Raw genomic sequence first — 19,132 nt, forward strand, 5'->3', positions numbered from 1 at the left:
CCTCATTTCTCATGGCTGTCCTCATTTCTCATGACTGAGAGGGAATTTGTGCAAAAAATATAGGGATAAATGATAGTGCTTTTTATTGCTTTTCATGGAGTCATCTTAAACCTTATGGATAGAAAGCTCCAGGCAAAGAACATGTCCAGTGTAGTGAATTATTTGTTCTACAGAATAGGGACTAAATGTGCAGAACAGTATATTTAATTCTCCTTTATGTGAGGGGATTTCTTCAGAGATACTTTTCAGTAGAACAATGTGGGGGTTTTATTTATTTATTTATTTTATTTCTACTCATTTCTTTGCGTGAAACCATTTACTGCTTTCCTGTGAATCAAATTTGAAGGAAACAGGCCTGAAATAACATTCTCTAATGCTCTCCTTAAAATGATTTGTGTGTGGCTGCTGAGATCAGAAGCTTTTCTGGCACTGGGGGTGAGATACATTTAATGTTTGTTTGTACTTCAGACAATCAATCACATCCATGGTGGTTCATCTATTTCTTTTCATACTTGGTAGAGAGAAAGAGGTATTTACAAGGAAGCATTCTGCCCATTCTCTGTATCTGCTTTAGATAAGTTAGAAGAGTCACAGAAGTTGGACTCCACTGGTTGTGGCAGAGGCCAGGAGGAGATATGATTCAGTCAAATGAGTTCCACCTTCAGAGCAAAGAATAAATTTAACTTTGGGCTTTCAGTCTTTTGGGGACAATGCTGATCAAGACTAAGGAACCTTCCAAGACAAAGTGCTTTTGCAGGAAGAGGCCTCTTTTTCTGACATTACCAAAGGCTTCAATCATTGTAAGTCCAAGGGGATGAAAGAGAGGAGATGGTAGTTATTATTTAGTAATTTTTTAAAGGAATGTTAAAATCCTTTGCTGAGAGATATGTTATTTTTGACCTTCAGAAAGACTATTAAAAAATATTGAAGGATATAAATTACAGATTAAAACCAGTTAAGGGTAGCTTGACCTTTCCAGTGAAATAACTGTTAAAGCTGTTCAATAATTATGTAAATGGCTGTTTGTACAGAAGAGGTGGCACGTATTCAAGGTTAGTGCCATTTTAAAGTAAAATTGGATCGGGTTGACAAAGGTTTAGATCTGTTTCCTGACTGCATACATAATACAGATATTTTAGAAGTGGTTTGTACTCAAATTCATGGGCCACAGCATGAGTGTGTCTAGAACAGTAAACGCAAGTACACACGATTAAAAAAGAAAAGCTTTAAAAACTAACCTTCATTTTCTGATAAATATCAGAATTCAGATAAAGATAAAAAGTGCAATTAAAAATAGCCAGATAAATGAAAACATTTTATTCTTATCTCTGACACCACTGCTTTTTTTATTTTTGTAACATTGGATGAAGGTGGTGTTTTTTGTTTTTAATGTCAGTCCTTTCTAGATTCTTATGAAACACTGAAGACAAGCTTTTTTGAGAGAATCATACTAGCTTTAAACTGTAGCGCGGACCATGCTGTGGAAACTTCATTAGCGTAGTAGCAGCTTCACGCATCCGGCTTTGCATTAACCCACCATTCTACTGAGTTTCACTATTTGGCTGCAGCAGAACTCGGTGATCCCAAGAGGCAAAGTTGTTTGTGAGTTGAACAGTTGAAGGAAAGGAAAGGCCCTGCAAGCAGTTTATCTTTGTGAGAATGAAATGTGCCTGTGTCACAGCTTTGATTTGCAGCTGTGTTTTTTGTGGTAGCTTTACCAGCTCTCCTCCCTATGAAGAGGACAGTGAATTGTCTTTGCATGGGTCAATGAGCTCCAGAACTTGTTCTGCTCCTGCTAACTCTCATCTATCACCAGGGATGCCTCTAACTGTGCTTCCTACAGTGAGGAAATTCTCATCAAATAATTTTAGATCCAATCTCTTCATGCCTCAAAACATTTCAAGGCTGCCCTTCGTAACCTCTCCATCGCTTTCAGCCAGCCAGCACTTTTTGTGAGTGCTGGGGAGAGATACTGCACTTCTAACCTTGGTTAGAAATCAAGGACTTCTGAAGCTGCCTTTGGCTTCTGTGTTTGTAGAGGAACATCCAAATGTATAAATGTAAAGCTAACCAAATGTATAGCTTTTGCTTTCCAACTGATCTATGCCTGTAATGCGAGGATATGATAGGGTATTCATGCCACCTGACCTAAATAAATGCTGTATCCAGATAGTGTCACAGGCTCCTTCTTTAATCAGTGTAGAGAAAGTAATTCTTTTAGAGAAGAGCAGCAATCTAATTATGTGCACAAAGCTGGTCAGTATGAGCGGTCCTTCAATTCCTGGATGTTATTATCTTGCTCCCTGGCCTGTTCATGCGGGTGGTAGCTGCTCCTGGGGAGTGTCTCAGCTGGCCAAACATGCTCGTGTTTGGTACTTTAGCAGGTCCAATGGCAAAAATTCAGCAGCATTGGTTCCCTTCTCTCATGGTGGGGAGCCAAGAACCGAAGGCAAAATGGCATCAAAGGCAGTGGTCATTGCTTGTGTTTACCACTCACATTTTCCGTCTAGATATGGACAGGCATGGCACACCCTCCTGACCCTGCAGGTTGAATACCAGTGTGTTGGTACTTAAGAATCACAGAACATGTACTTCAGGGAGCCCATGAGCTCTGAGGGTGACTTTGCAAGCAAGAGATGAGAGTGACGAGCTTTTTCAGGTCTGGCTAGCTTGTATATTTTAATTTCTGGGATTCAGTGTCACCTCAAAAGCTATGGAATAGTAAAGCACCATTTATACCTATACACTTTAACCCTGGCATTGGAGCTGCTCCTGATCTGCTTGCAAGCAGCATGTTTCTTATAAAGCTGCACGGTGATCATGCCTGCAAGATGGTGAAACTTCTTCTCTTGACAATGGCAACAGTTTACACACTGTACATGCTTCTTCATGCTGTAATAGAGTTATATTTTGATGCATGAGCGTGTTGATAAATGCTCGTTTTTGGGGGGGAGGGTCACTTCAGAGCATTCTTAAGGCACTACTGGATTTCAGAATTCTTTATTTCTTTTTATTTTAAGGACACAAGTGATGTAGCTAGTGTTCATTAAAGATGTACAGAGCAAACTAAACATATTATTGTAAGTAAAATCTGTTTTATATTAAGTAACCATTCCTGACCTGGCATATTTATAGAATTTGGATTTCTGGAGCTTTTGCAAGAGGACTAATGGCAATGAGATGATAACTCTAATGAGATGTATTAATTTGGAAAATAAATAAATAACTACTTTTAAAACCCCAAAGGCTGAAACTATCATTAACAATCTTAAATTTGTTTTTCTGTGCAATTATGTAATCCTATATGAAAAATAATGCAACACTGATCCTGTGGCTTTAATAAATTTGTATCCAGATGATAAAATGCTACCGCCCTGTGATAATCATTTACATTCAGGTAGATCTTCTTTTCCTGCTTTCAACTGTTATAAAAAGCTGCATATTTAAACAGCTGCCATTTCTCTCTAAATTTCGCTTCAGTTCAATGAAGATATTCAAGGATAATATTTGTTGTGATGTTAAAGTTGTTTTGGAGGTGAAATAAGATTGACTGAATTAATATTATGTTGATTTAGAATAGAGAGTATGAGAGTTCATGCAATTGAATTAACACACTTTTGAAGTCCATTCAGCTTAATTTTCTTGAGCATTCATAGGTAGAAAAACCTAAATTTGTTGTGTAGTGTGGAATGAGAGAATATATGTATGAAGGAATCACATCAGAAATTTTGCGATTCTTCAAGAGGAAACCTAACACGAGGCAATTTTTAAAATTAGTAATTTTTTCTACATTTTTATCTAATTTTTCTTAATATCCAGATGCAAAGTTTAGGTGTAGTTAAGGCTTAGAAGTTTTTTTTTGTTGGGGGAAGAATTGACGAATACAGGATTCCTTATTAGACAGATGCAGGAATGCTTCACATTTAAAATAATTGGCATAGTATCTTTTATTTTGGTAGTTTATTTATATTGAATCTCCATGAACATTTATTGTCATGAATTCATCCAAGTGGCTTCCACTAATCCAAAATAAACAGTATTGGAAAACTTCATTTAATTTGAATTTCTTAAAATGCTATTTTCTCTTGCAGATGCTGCCTTCTTCCACAGATAAGTCACAGGCCCATGGACAACCAGAGGATCATAAGACATATGTCAAAGTGAATGAGATGGCTGGGTCAATACCTGCAAACTCTCAGCAAGAGGTGGATAGCATCCACAGTTCTCGCTTCACTCCTGACGTGTATGCTGGTTCTATAAAATTAACAAGCCCAGAGAGGATCATAGCCTTGCATCGAGAGCTAAGACAAAACCATCGCAAAAACTGCCAGGTCAGTAAAAAATTTCTCATTGTTTTTAGTTTAGTGAAAGCTATTATTCTTGGCAGTCATTTTATAGATCATGTATACATGTGATCGCTTCCAGAGATGCACAACTGTTTGTTAGTTTAAACAAGTTGATGATAATAAACGCTTCATGCTTTTAATTTCAAAATGCATTCGTAATGCATTTTCTTGCCCATTGTTTAGGAATGGCTTGGGGCTTGTAAAAATAATTAAAAGGTTTTGCTTTCATCGAGGTGTACTTTCTGATAAGACCATCTTTGAAAATTGTTGGATGAAATGTTGATCTTGTCCTACCTTTTTTTTTCTTCCTTTTTATTTTCAGTGATCCAATTATTCCTATGCCCTGAAGCTCTTTATAGTAATTTCCATTAACTGCAGGAATCCTGTTAAGAACAGAGCTGATCAATTGCAATTGCATTTGTGACAGTCTGCTGCTAAACTAAACACACAGGAGATTTCACCCTCTCTGAGACAACATACCCTCTCCGTAATTGTATGGAAACAAAATTCAAGTATGCAAGTACCAGAGCCAGTTAGCTCAAGTACTTACAAATATTGCTCTACTGAATTTTCCTTTATAATCATGGATTAAATAAATGTAATAAAAGAAGTAACAGCATAGTTTCTGCTTTTGGCATTAATAGTTGAAAAAATCATGGTAGATACTGAAATCTCCTTTCAGTCAAGAAATCTATTATAGAACGAAGACATAACTCAGAATTCTGATAACATGTTATTTAGTCCAGGGGATATATGTGACAGTTCAAACCCAGTTTCCCAGTCATTTTCTCTGTCACTATCACACATAAATAAGATCAATAAGAATATTGTCATACAAGAAAATTATTACGGACAGCAAAATGCAAGTAGCTTTTTGAATGACCCGATCTTTGTAAACTCAGGAATTATTTTTTTATAGACGTCACATGAGCTTTAGTTAAATCCCACAAGAGGATGAAACAGGTCTACTGTACCATTATATAGGAAGCTACAGCTGAAATCAGCCATGAGAAACAGATTGGCCTGTTTCCATATGACATACAGAAACACACTGGGATGTTTGAGGTTGTTTTCTTCTCTTCTTTACTCCTCAGATACCTTCAGTTGTCTCCTCCAACTCCAGTCTGAAGGCTGACTTCAACCTGCCCATGATCCACAAGGAAACCCCTCTGCTGTCAAGGATGAAGAATGCACTGGTGTCACCAGAGCATAGTGCCTTCTGGGCCACGAAGGGGAGGGATCAGTTGTCGAAATGTGATGATGTATTTTGGGGTCAAATAGGAAATCAGCATGCAGGTGCTATTCCCCAGGGAATGAAACAGAAAAATGCCATTATGAATAAGGCATGGTTCTCTAGAGAAAAAACAGATGGCTCAACCTCAGCTACCACAGCAAAAAGCTATTTGTCAGACGTGTTGTCAGCAAGTAATAAAGGTCGAAATCCTGTGGGGAGCAATCAGCTGCATGGGAAAGAATAAAACCCGCAGAAATAAAACAAGGTAAAGCATCTTAGCAATGTGATTTTCCCATTGTTACAAAAGTACTAATAACTTAAAAAAACAAATTTTACTAGTTAGCATGGCCTAGCAACTAGTTTGAGGTGACTGGAAAATTGACATGAAAAAGAGCTATAATACTTTTTATGATCAAAATTTTTTAGAACATTTGAGGTCACTGAAACCTATGGATTTTTCAGTAGCTGGGCTGCCTCCGCATTTTCTTTTTACCATGTTTAAGAAGATATGCATTTCTTTTAACTGAGACTGTAAAACAATCTATTAAATCACTTCTACTTTTATCATGTAACCCATTTCTTCAGTGTGCAGTGGCAAGTTCTGAAAGAACATCTGCCTTGTGTGTTTCCTCTGGAACTTAAGGAAATGTGGTGTCATGGACTTCCTAGAAAGCTGTTTTACAGAAATTGGGGGGTAGTTCTGCAGTTAGTGTTTATTGTCTTGGGATTTTAATTTTTTTTTTTAATAAAAAAAATGATCCTACTGACCTATGGCAGGATACTCAGTATATTCCTGTGGGTGGTAAAATAGCAACCTAAGTAACAAATTGCAGCTTAACTTGAGTAGTTTTACTGGACATGTTCTCGCCACTTTCTTTAGGTGATGGTTTGGGCATCATGAGTACAGTAACATCTGAGTTCAAGGCACGGGTGACTCAGACTGCACCCTATGCTGCCAAACCCTTACACCTACAATAGGAAGAAGCGGATGTGGTGCCAGGCCACCTGCGCTAGCACAGCTGTGGTAGCACTTCCTCATAGCCTGGCTCAGAAATAGCTGTGGTCTGGGCTGCATGAACCTTTAACGGATCTATGTTATGGGAGGAAGGAGGGGAAAGTGTGTTTGTGCAGGTGCATGTGTGCACTAACACCTATTGACTCTGGGAAGTTTAACTTACCATTGTTATAAATTCCCCAAAACACTGATTTATTTTGGGATCCCACCAGAGTTAATACTTTTGGAAAACATCCATCACTCACATCTCCCAGCTATCTTTATTTTTAGTCTTTATTTTTATTAGAAAATGGCATTTTTAACACACAGTAATACGTGGCGCTGTTCCTGTGCTTTTCCTCTGCCTCCATTGATTACCCCAGTTGGTTCATAGTATGTGATTACTTTGATGTTGCTTTTCGGAAGCTAGAAACAAAATGACTGGTTTTGAAGAAATATTAATGCACACACTCACACTTTATTGCAGGAAACTCATTTTCATTTGCTCAGTAAGGTGGCAGGGTAATTGCTTACAGCAGTAACTGAATTGGTCTTCATCCAACATGTCCTTAGAAAATACACATCAGATGCCAAGGGAAATAGCCCCTGGAAGTGATGTTTTACAGCACTGTCTAAGCAGAGGAGACACCAGTGAGGTTCCAAAATCTGGGCTTCTGCTTTCATGTGTCTTTCTCTTCTTCTTAATACCTGGCCAGCGCTTCTGAAGGCAGATATACCTGGTACCGAGCCACCAGCTACCTTCTCAAATGTTAAGATATTTTGATGTGCAAAACCACTTGTAAATATTTAACATGGTAAAACTTTTATATTGAGAAAATAATGGTATAAGAATTAGCACTTGTGAGAACTTCTTTTGAGCTTTATCTTGATGACAGTAAAATACAGAACCTGGTAGTTCAGGCGTAATGCATGAAGTGTTCTAATAGTGAGGCTATTAATAATAATATCCTGCAATAATAAGATAATAAGTGTTTGTTATCCTAGTGCAGCTATCTACTTTGTGATTGGGACCGTAGTAACTTACCATGAAATTAAGCCTTTCTTAGTCCATTCTCTTTCTATAAGAGACAAGTGTGGTTTATTTTAAACTATCAGGCTTCATTTTAAGCTAATTAGGTTATTTATTTGGTCCCATTCTTCCTCCTGCTGGAATTAATAATTTCCTGAACAAGGGCTGCAGACACACAGAGGTGTAGATGGGGGAACAAACACTCACAGACATATTACCTGCACTGAAGCACTGTAATGCAAAATGGACTCAAACAATTCCTCAGGCAAATGAATTCTGTGCTGGCATTTTATAACTTTGCTTCAGAAGTCACAATTTCAGTTAAAAACCTCTAGCCCCTTGTGTTTTTAATGTTTAAGACATTCATTCTTTCTACTACAAAGCATTGTTTAAATATGTGCAGATATCACAGTTATTTGACCAGATGTTTCAGCTCCTTTTCATTTCTCCTAAGGAAAATTGTGAGGTTTTAGACACTGTCGAGCTTTAAGTGGAGGAATACTAAGAGATTAACATCAATCCGTTTGGAGTGGGTCATCTAAAGCTTTTCTTTTTCAAACCTCTGTCCTACTCCATTTATTTCCACTACTGAACAGGCAAATGAGAAGTGATACTCAGATTGTGTGAAATAATTATGTGATAATTGATGTACAAAAAGATTAGATGATGCACTGCACCATCAAACAAGGTCCTTCAAGTTCTTTGAATACAGTCATTTACAGAGACTAGCTCCGAGATGTACAGTGGCAGGCCAGATGGTTCATATATTGGTGTCCTGCCAACTGAGGTCCTTTGGGAGTCTGAATTTGCTGAGTAACTCATATAGAATAATTAATATTGCCCCTTGTTCTGTAAATGATTTGGGTGTTTTTGAAATTGAGGGTGATCAGTAGCAATGTGCTTACAGAACACATCTGAACAGTTGACTGATGTTGAATCACCTGTGGTCTGCTGTTTGTCATCCATGGACCCATCTGAGTCAAATGGCATTATCAGTACTTGACTGGATGATCAGGACAATTGGAAGGAAGCTGGAGGACAGTGTGCTTCCTGCTGACAGATGCTCACTGCGCCTGCTTCCCATTCAGACCCTTTCACTTACAAAGAACTTGTTTGAAACAGCACAGAAAATTATTTGCTAGGATCAGTAGTTCATATCAAATGAGTCTTTATTAACATATTTCGGCAATATTTGCCCAGTTCTTTTTTTTTCAAGACTTGAACTCCCCAGTACTAAAGTCAAAATATCTCATTTTAGCAGCAAAGTTGCCTTTTTTCTCTTTAGTTTTAACAGAATTATTTCTTAGATATAGAATGTAAATTAGATACATGGAAGTAGTAACCTGAAAGGTGCATAGTGCTTTTTGAAGGCCATGTAAAAGATAAAAAGGAAACTTGTGGTGTACCTGAGGCTACAAATGCACTGTAGAGTAGTTTGGAGGAGGAATTGGAATCTGACAATCAAAACCTCAGTGTCTTTAAAGTGAATGATGCCAATGTCCACTCCAGGTTCTCCTGGAGATTAAACAATTGTAGAAAATGCGGCGGGCTTGCTCTGGAAGCCTGCCACTTACCATCTATTGCTTATCCTGTGCTACGAAAAGCTTTTATGTGCAAAGGAGATTTGGGGATCAGATCTGATGCTCAGCCCATGGTAACTCATTTCAATTCTCAGGACTGATATTTGTATGAGTCAGAACAAAACCAAGTTGCCTATAATTAAATTTTCAGTAGTCTTTAGTAATTCCTGTTTATACATTTTGGGTTGCAATTCTGATTTGTAAAAGCACTATCTAATATCTGCAAAGTAACAGCCTTTTAATTTAGCCCTTAAGCTGAAGGATATTAGAACTCCTAATGAAAACCGGATAATGCATGAAAGATTTCCATAGTGCAGACCTTTCTCTTAAGATCTGATTAAACCAAGAAACTCCCATATCTGTTAGTACAACTGTATTCTCAGCAGGTCAGGCAGCTGGTAGAATTGACTTAAGTCCATCTTTCTTGCAGTATCTTTTTCTTGGGAATAAAGAGATCAGGAAGGGCTAGGAGAGAAAATGGAGTATTTCAGAAACCTTGGCCTATTACTTTTAGCTGGGAATGTTATCTTTCCCCAGTTTATGGCTTTGATCCTATCAGTCAGGATAATGGTGAACCATAGAATAATGAGTTGATTTTCATATAAATATGTATAAAATATTTATGTGCATATATATATATCTATATATGAATAATTGCATGGGGTTTGGCATAAAGAAAGGCACTATAAAATAATAGGGAAAAGTAACTTTCTGCAGATCTTTCTCTTTCTTCTTTTTTTCTTCACTCCATTGGGATTTGCTAATAGAAGTAGGGATATGAGAAAAGACTGATTTTATTTATTTTTTTGTAATTATTGTTTTAAAGACTGAATTTAAACCTTAAGTTAAGAGAAAATTAAGACTATGCAGTGGAAGTTCTGCTTGTACCTTGACTCCACTGCAGGTTAAAATCCACGTATGTGTCAATCTGTTTTCCCTTTCCCAAATAATCTAGTTTTCATGGGAAGGAAACTCACTTGCACGCCCTACCTTGCCAGCCCAAGTACAGATGACAGTGGGACCAAGCCAGTGGGGGACACTTGCCGTATAGCAGTTCAGCTCCCCATTGTCTCTTTTGCTGCTGAAAGAGGGGAAGAAAAAAGATGAGCGGTTGTATAATTTTTGTTTTGCTTTTACATGCAATAAACTATTGAGCCTTTACTGGGTAGGTGTTAGGCATCACTAGGGAAAATGTCATGCCACAAAGGAAGCTAGACTGACTTGTACCCATGTTAAAGATCTCTTGAACTGTAGCCACTGTTGTATTTCATGCAATATGTTTCATGCACTTAAGGCTAAATGAGACCTTATCACCATGTTCTAGTATTTAAAGGGTGGCTACAAAGAAGATGGAGACTCCCTTTTTACAGGTAGTCACATGGAAAAGAGAGGTACAGGTACAAGTTACTCCTGGAGAGATTCTATTTGGACACTAGAGGAAAGTTCTTCTAATTTCAGTGAGAACAACCAGCCACTGCAATAATCTCTCCAGGGAAGTGGTGGATTCCACTTTTAAGTTTCAGCTGGACAGGGTGCTGGGACATCTAGTCTAGGTCATGCTTACCTGCAAAGGTTGGACCGGATGATCCTTGGTGTCCCTTCCAACCTGGTGTTCTATGATTCCATGATAACCTATCTGCTTTTGGAAAGATCAGTACAGTGTGCCAAGTTCTTAGGAGAAAAAGTTATGATTTGTGAAGTAAGCAGCTCTTAAAATTAAGAGGGGGAAGAGGGAGGGAAGGCAACAAAAGAGCTAGAGGATCTTATTACAGATGATGGGTCAGGTTCACCAGGGTGCCACAGCAGCTCAGTTTCAGTCTGGTGATCCAGAGCAGCTGTAAGCCTGATTTCTCAGACACTGAAACTGTGTTTATGTTCAAGCCATTAGTGAACCAGGTCAAATGTCTAAGGATGGAGAGAGAGGGTTTTTTTTGGTGGATTACGGGGAACACTTAATCAGCAGTTACTCAGAAATTAAGATGTTTTCTGTTCTGCCTGGTCACTGCATTTTTGGTCATGGTGTGGGAACATGGAGTAAAGGGAAATTTCAGTAAACGATTCCTTGAAGTTTACTTGCATTGGACTTGTATTAGTCGTATTTGGACAAAGTGAGAAGCGTTGAAGTGCTGTGGCCTCAGCATATGGCTGCCTGGCAAAGCTTTCTTTAAGTGGGAAGCTGCTGGAGCACATTGCTGATTTTTGTAATGCGTCTCCAAGGCTGAAAGTCGCAAGCGATTCTTTCTGACCCTTAGTGAAAGCCACAGCTAGAAAGAGAGGACATGGCCATCTCCTGTTGCCCGCCTTTGCCCCCACCATCTGCTGGGTGCTGCCTCTCTGCTTCCCCATCTGTGGGCAGGGGACTCCATCCCTCAGCGGCCACATCTTTGTTTCCAGCTATCTGCAGACAGCCTCTTCAGCTGAGTGGGCTTTAAAATCTAGGGGTGAGGCTGCCTAGCTGGAGGGCACTGGTAGTTTGTGGCTGTTTGTGAAGGGAGCTTTTCCTGGGGGGAACAAGGCTATTCTTTCCTCAGAGGAGCTGATTTGTAGCAGAAACTGCACACCATCATGTAGCTACTCTGGGGATAGTGAGGGGCTGAGGTTTGCTTATCTCTGACACCCTTACAATTTTACATACCTTTTCTGTGCTGGATATGATCACCAAGATGATGTGGCTTCTGAATGAACAGTTAGTTAGAGATCTTTCGTGGACAGTGGATCTTTTGCAAACAGTGGTTTATAGATGAGCAGACATGTTGTCTGATGTACATGAACTGGACAGAAACAAAAAAGAAATATACTTTATATGGCTCCTATATGATCTTGATACCTTCTATGCTGTCTGTATGCTATAGCTGGTGAGCAGAAGTGTAAAGAAGCCAAGATCCAACTAAAGAACTTTCATTAACAGCACATTGAACATTTTCAATGCTAAATTAAGACATAGTTTCATGGAGGACAATTCCTAAGTCCGAGCTGGGAGTTAGAGGTCTTGGTCATGTGTTTTTTATGATGGCTGCAGAGGTTTCATCCCCTAATTTACCTCATCCCCTAATTTACCCCACTGCCTCCTATCCACAATAGAAATTGCCATCTACTCCAACATGTCCTTGTGGCTGCTCAAGTGGTAAATCTCTGAACACATTTCTTTCAAAATGAACCTGCTAAAAAGCAGGTGACCACAGAGGGAGCTCTGCAAGAAGTTCTGGGGGAATAATGGTGTATGTCAAATGGTTGGCCCTGAGTGAGTGTTGGAGAGGGTATTGGAGATGATATCCTCTTCAAGTTTTTGAAAGCTAAGAAATGAAGCTGCAACTGGTGTGGACAAGGATGTTAGGTGGTCTGTACTGGGTTCAGAACAGAAAGTGCCTTGTGTGATGATGCTTAGGAGAGCCAGACAAAATCACTGCTTGTTATATCTGACATCTGCATCTTTCCAAGAACAGCACAGCCCGGTAGCCCCTCTTTTAGATTTCTCTGTGAGACTGGGATTTGCACTGACTTTTGCATGTGGACACAACATTTCCTGGTTCATCTCAGGTGACACGACAACTTTACTAGGCTACAGAATTAAGCTCTTTAGTGCTTACAGCTCAGCCAACACTGCAGACCTTCACAGCAGTGACTGTCATATGTCTGCCTGGGAGCAGGGAGTTTGTTATTATGTGTTTAGGAACTAAGCCTAGTTCATGCTCTAGGAAATGGGATTCCTGGGAACATGTATAAGCCTAAGTCTTCTGGGGTCCCTGGCAATCATAAAGAGAAATCAGCACTTGATGTACAGGACAGGATTCATGTTATCATAATAAAATAGGCAAGATGATCTGCACTACAGAGGTGCCCTTTCAACTCACTGACTATAAAGATGTATGAAGGGGGGCTGCCTCAGATGTCAAGTCTACACTGCAGAAGAAAGGGAAGGTGATTCACACCCAAACTACGTTAGTGGTAAATGTGATCATATCATATGGGACTTGGCTGTGGCAATCTGGTAGTGCCTAGCAGGACAAAGGCTTGAAATCTTCCTCCAGTGTTGTAGGTGTTATGAACACTGGACTAACCTTCTTGTAAGAGATAATGGACATTAACACTTGGGAACCTCTCTTTTGAGCCGTACTAGTTCTTTTTCGAACGTTCTGCCTGAGGACTTTTCCTTTGTACTTATACCTTGGATTAATTATATAGTTTTGTCTTAATTTGTAGTCACCAACTCTGGATTCACTGTAAGATGTTTAGGTACTATTTTATAAATACATTAAGTAGGAAATAAAATGTGCATGTAGATCCGAAGCCTTGTTGATCTGACAAATTCTCCTGAGCCCCCAGGAGATCAGAGACAATATTCATCAAATGAGGCATTGAGCATATGCTGGGTCTAGTGCTAATACTTGGGAGCGTTTGCATAAAAATAAGCTGGATTCACTGATTTTGATCTATGAAATGTTCACTCCTCTTCAGTTCTGTGTGCTTCTCCTTGAACAGTGTAAAATAGGACAATGCAGAAGAGAGGGCAAAAACTTAGAAAATAGTATGTTCAAACACATGGATTCAGCCTGGGCTGTGGAGAGTTTTCTTCAGTGGATTAGTACCTGCAGTGCTGCCATTCTTCTGGGAAATCATGCAAGCACATGTTTCCTTTAGAGGGCTTCTGACCTCTTTTGTGGTGTTCTTCTTAATTTCTGTGTCCTAGGTAAGGTGATATTAAAACAAACCCTTGTTGGTATGCTTCCTTTGGGAGCTTTACAGAGTGTAAAGGAGGGAAGTATTTTTTGCTGCTGCTAAATTAAAAGCAATAGTTCAAATTCCTGCAAGTCTCCAGAAGATGACATGTCCACTAAGAGTAAGTGCTGCTCTTTGCACTGGTAAACTGGATGCTAGGGAGAGAGTAATGTGATTGTCAAGACACATCTTTCAGATTAATAAACCATTCTGAGAAGAAGGTTCTGCCTCAGTTTAATATTAGTCCTTGGGAAAAAAAGAAAAATCTAAACTCTAACATGAAAATAAACACTCCTTTTCTATTTTTAAATAACATAATTTCTTCTGCAGTACTGGGGTGCATTGTAAATTAAACCTTTTATAGACAAATGGGATATGACTAAGACAATTGCCTTAGCAGTATTATTAGGAGTAATAACTTCTGTTGTGGATAAATCTGACCCTTTTTGAATGTAAAAACATTCATATTTTGTTTCCTACACTGGCTTTTCCCTCAGAAGAGGTTGTCTTGTCTGTAAGACTTCTTTGAAATGTCATGATAAATGTCCTGCTGTGAATTACTGATTTTGAGCTCTCTGTCGAACAGAGGTCATAGCAATACCTTGAGTTGTGCATCTCAGCTGGATACTCTGGAAGCTTAACACTGGGGGCTCCTTCCCACTCCAGAACAATTGTTTTGGAACTAATTGTCAAGATACAGTGTCATACAAAACATCTGAATCTGCTTGCCAATCTCCTTAATTATCAGTGGAAGGAATTCCATTTCCACCTGTCTGCTTTACACTGAGACATCCTTGGCATAGGGGTCTCCCCTCCCTTCTGTCCCTTGGCAGAGAGTTTATATAGCTCCCACAGTTAGCGCACCTGCTGTGTTTTCCCTTAGCAGCAAAGTCATTACATCTCCAGCCATCCCAAAGCTGACACCCATCCATCGACACTCAAAGAGAATAAAACATCAGTCACACAGCCTTCAGGCCCTGGGGGACTGCACTGCTGCCTTCTGTACATAAAGCCCTGGGATCCTTTGTGGTTTTGGATTGCTGCAGCTGAACTCTGTGTTATCTGTGAATGACCATAGCATTAAAAAAATCAGCTTCTAATTTATTGCCTCATTTATAGGCCCAGCTGATAGACCTGTGACACAAGTTGAACTCATGTTCAATGATTAATGTGAAATAAAAGGTAGTATTACATGGCCCAGTTAGATTAGATGTTCTTGATCTAATCCTGTCACTCAGCCACAGCTGTTAACAGTTTTATGTTCTCATAAATGACTGTACCTGTGCTGCTGTAGCTTTACAGACTAAAAGAAAATCATATTATAACAAAATATACAGCCAGATCTTATAGAGCTCAATGGGATAAGTGATAAATATAATCAGAAATTTATAGGAGGAAATGTTTAAACAAACATGATTTTTACCACATAAAACCTTATGGAGATCTTTCAAAGTCGTAAGAAGGATTTTTAGGTATCCAGATTTCATCACCTTTCCACTTTAGTTGGAAAGACTTAAAAATCCCCAAAAAACCCTTATCTTATGTCTTCGAAAATATCCCCTAACTTATGGAGTTTGATTATACATGTCATATATAATCACATAGGGCAAAAGATGAGGATTCTTTGGTGTTTTTAAATTTTGGGTTTATTCAGTGTAAATCTCCAATTGAAATATTTACCCATGGGACAGTATGAATAAATGTAGCTGAAGAACCTCAAGGTGGTTTCACAGGGACTTGGTAGCATTCACCTCTGTAAAACCTGGCAAGCAACACAACTGTTGAAAAGGCTTTTCATCACCCTAGGCATAAGGAAGTGGCTGCAGAGTTGACTGCTGCACCACAAGGACAGTGTAAGCCTCAGTCACGTGTTGGGCTTAATGGGAATTAACAGATTCCAGAGATCTTAAATTAATGTTCCCATTAGGAAGGACACTTTTCTTCTCCCCCTTTTTGCGTGATAAGATCAATATCTCCTCAGGGAAACCTTGAATACGGAATATTTTGTACGAGCTTACAATAAGTTATACTTTTTTGACTCCACGTGGGCTATAAGAAGAAGAGTTTTCCTGGTATAATGAGTGATAAGTAGAACAAAGATCATTTGGGAATAAAATGTAGCTGTTTGATCCATTTGATGATTTCCATCTGGATGGCATTTGCTTCCCTCAGTAAAGGGAACAAGAGCTGCCTTTTTCTAGGCAATCTGTTCAATTTCTTTCACAGAAAAGGACAGTTTAGCTTTTTTTTTCCATATGGGCATACATTATTACATCTAACAAACATGTTGTTCATCTTTCCTTTTATTCAGACCCTCTAAGAAGTCTTAATTCCTGATTGTGTTGGGATGGGAGTTGAATATCCTCTTTATTCCCGCCCCCTCACCCCCCCAATCAATAAGAAAGGGGAAAGACCCCTATTATTCTATATAGATAGGTGCTAGTTAAATTACAAAAAAAAAAAAAGAAACTTTGCTTGAGGGAGCAGAAAGCAAGATAGCTGTAATAATACCAAAATAATCATTGCTCCTCTAGGCCTGACAGTGCTGGAGGAATACAGCTCTGTAAGTGCGACTCCCTGCTATTGTGGGATCCAAGTCATGCAATCTGTGTCATAAATTAAGCAAGTTCTATCTCAGGATCCTCTCTCTAGAACAGTGAAGTATATTAAACATTAGAAGAATTATTATAATAATAATGTCATTCGGTTAACCAAAGAGGAACTATTTTCTTAGTACAATGAGGTAACACTGGTTAATGCTACATTTTTTCCACTGCTGCATTTTTCCACTGCTGGATCTTGTGCATTTTTAGCAGTTTTTTCCTATTTGTCCTTTTTTTTGGGTTGTTTGAGATGTTTTTGCCTGAGGCAGCCTGGGCCATTTGAGTAGCTTTCAAGAAGACTTGTGTATCAGACGGGATAGGTCGGAGATGCTCCACTCTGGCATCCTGGCTGGGCGGCGAGGCCTGCACCTTGTTCCCCTCACTGAGCACAGTCATTCCAGTGTGGATTCCTGCTGCCCAGAAGTCATGAGGTACCATGACAATAAGCATGTTGGCACTGGTGCTTTTTGCTTGGAATACTTTTATTTGAAAAGCAATTCTGTCATCTGCATCATAATTTTTTTTTTTTTTTTGGTAGGTGTTTGTGTCTAAAATGTTTGGAAAAGTACTGAAATCTCTTCCTAATATCCCTGTGCATAATCGAGGAAGGAGCAGCAGGAATTGCTGGTTTGCTAGTTGTAGTTTAAGAGGGCAACCCTATTTTCTTTATGAAAAACAAGCTTGGAATTTTCTTTCCTTTGGCAAACCCATGTGATGTAGTCCTGCAGAAATGGAATATTGTGTGACTGCATAGAGCCAAGGAAAGGGGCAAAAACTAAGAAAAGGATATGACTCAATGCTTGATGTTTTCGGGCAACACCTATTTCATCCTCTTCTTAGTAGTAGTCCGTAGGTACTGCTTATTCTCTCTCTCTTGGTTTGGTGTGACTTGCTGGGCTCTTTCAGCAGTGAGTTTGAGTTTTGCTTTAACACACCCAGCATCCCCAGGGGATGCTGTTGTTGTAGGTGTGCCCAGGGAAGCTCGACTGGAAGTTCATTCGCAGAATTATTCAGAGTTAGAACAGAATTTTCTTGCTGCCACTGATAGTCATTTGCTCTATGAGCAAACATCAGATCTATGAGTGCATGGATGGCTTCCAAATGCGCTGATTCATCACCAGCACTGTGATTTTAGCAGCAATTGCTCCTTAGCATTTGCACCTGGAATTGTTATTAATTCTCATATTTATCAAACAGCTGTAAATTGAGACATCTAGCTTGCAAATACTTGAGTGATCTAAAGAAGTCTGTGAAGGATGATTACATTCCAATTTCAGTGGAAGCTTACACTGATTTGATTAAAGTTCAGTTACAGCCTGGTTCTCAGAGGATTTCAATGCCTTGGCATCACATATTTCATCAGCGAGTTACGAATTTGGGATTTCAATGCTTAATTTTTTTGCACTGTCCCTGCTGCTTGTTGGTAATGTTCAGGCTGGACACAAGTAACCTGAAAGAGAGCAAGCTGTGGCTGCTTACGTGGTTGCTTTAAAATGTATCCATGCAATAACACATTTGGGATGTGCAATCCAAACAACAAGCACAATTCCTAACTTGAAGAAAATACTTTATTTTTCTTGTTCTGCCTTTAACAATCTGCACCAGTGAACAGAGCCATGTCACAGGCAGCTGGTAGGAAGGCACCTGGCTCTTTCGCAGCCTGCATCTGATGTGCCTCCCGTGTGGGAAGGGAGGTCCCAACAGACCTTCCCTGGCAGCTCCCCAAGCACGAGGTTTTCCCAGTACAGTGAAACCAGACCTTCTCTCTGCTGTGAAGTGTTGAGATTTCTTGTGGCTGGAAATAAGGGATTTAGCTTGAATTCCAGGCTGGCTTGGCTGTCCATTTCCTTCAGAGTACTCCTAAACTCTCACAGAGACAGGAAGTGATGAAAAAGAGTGTTGGTCAGGTTTCTGGTGACATGACGTGATTATTCAAGAAGTCCACAAGTCACAGCGAAATTACTAAGGATTTAAGCCTAGCAGGCTGTGTTGGCTAAAGGTGTTTCTTTTAAATTCATATTAAAGGAGATGAGGAGAGAGAGTGAAAAAGGTGTAAGGGAAGAAATGGTGGAAACAAGAATCCATCCAGGAGCAGAAAAAGAGGTTGGTGGAACAAGAGATGAAGTTGTGTTACGGGGGAAAGATTAGAAGGAAAATGGGCAAATGTGTGTCAGGCAGGACAAAGATTAGAACATGAATCCCTGTTTCTCAATTCTTATGATTGTTTTATAAATCTGTATATATTCTTAATTCTTTAGCACATATTTAGTTCATCAGTAAAACATAGTTAAAGCCAGAAACATTATGATCTGTGTTGAGGATACAAACAGCTTCCTCCAGTGGTGGAGGGCTTTTTATGCTGCTAAATGACCTATATCAAAAACAAATAATGTAAGTACTCTAATTGCTTGTCTTTCTGCATATTTGTGTTTCCTCACAGTATTTTCAGTATGTCGAAGAAGCAAAGCACCAGACATATTCTGGATTGACTTATGTCTATGTTGCTCATATAGTAATTATGAAAGGAGAAAACCAATTTTTTTTATTAGATTTCTTATGGGTGCATTTTAAGAAGCGTATGTTATATGATGCATTACACTATTCTTAAAAATAGAGGAAAAAGGAAGAT

General features: G+C 39.1%; 1 protein-coding gene across 13 annotated transcripts in view; it reads left to right on the top strand.

Annotated features, from left to right (window-relative positions):
• C7H4orf50 (chromosome 7 C4orf50 homolog) overlaps positions 1-19,132 on the top strand; it is an 83,176-nt gene that overhangs the window by 30,975 nt on the left and 33,069 nt on the right. For 10 of the 13 annotated variants that reach the window (XM_030491390.1, XM_030491398.1, XM_030491389.1 and 7 more), the window contains 2 exons: positions 4,092-4,331; positions 5,441-5,845. In XM_030491390.1, the coding sequence (XP_030347250.1) occupies positions 4,092-4,331; positions 5,441-5,824 (624 nt within the window). In that variant the 3' untranslated portion in view covers positions 5,825-5,845. Of the gene's footprint in view, positions 1-4,091; positions 4,332-5,440; positions 6,145-19,132 lie in introns of those variants that run through there. The other 3 variants (XM_030491388.1, XM_030491397.1, XM_030491393.1) reach the window with 2 other exon arrangements.

This window comes from Strigops habroptila, chromosome 7 (assembly GCF_004027225.2).
Source record: "Strigops habroptila isolate Jane chromosome 7, bStrHab1.2.pri, whole genome shotgun sequence".
In the NCBI taxonomy this organism is placed as follows: domain Eukaryota; kingdom Metazoa; phylum Chordata; class Aves; order Psittaciformes; family Psittacidae; genus Strigops; species Strigops habroptila.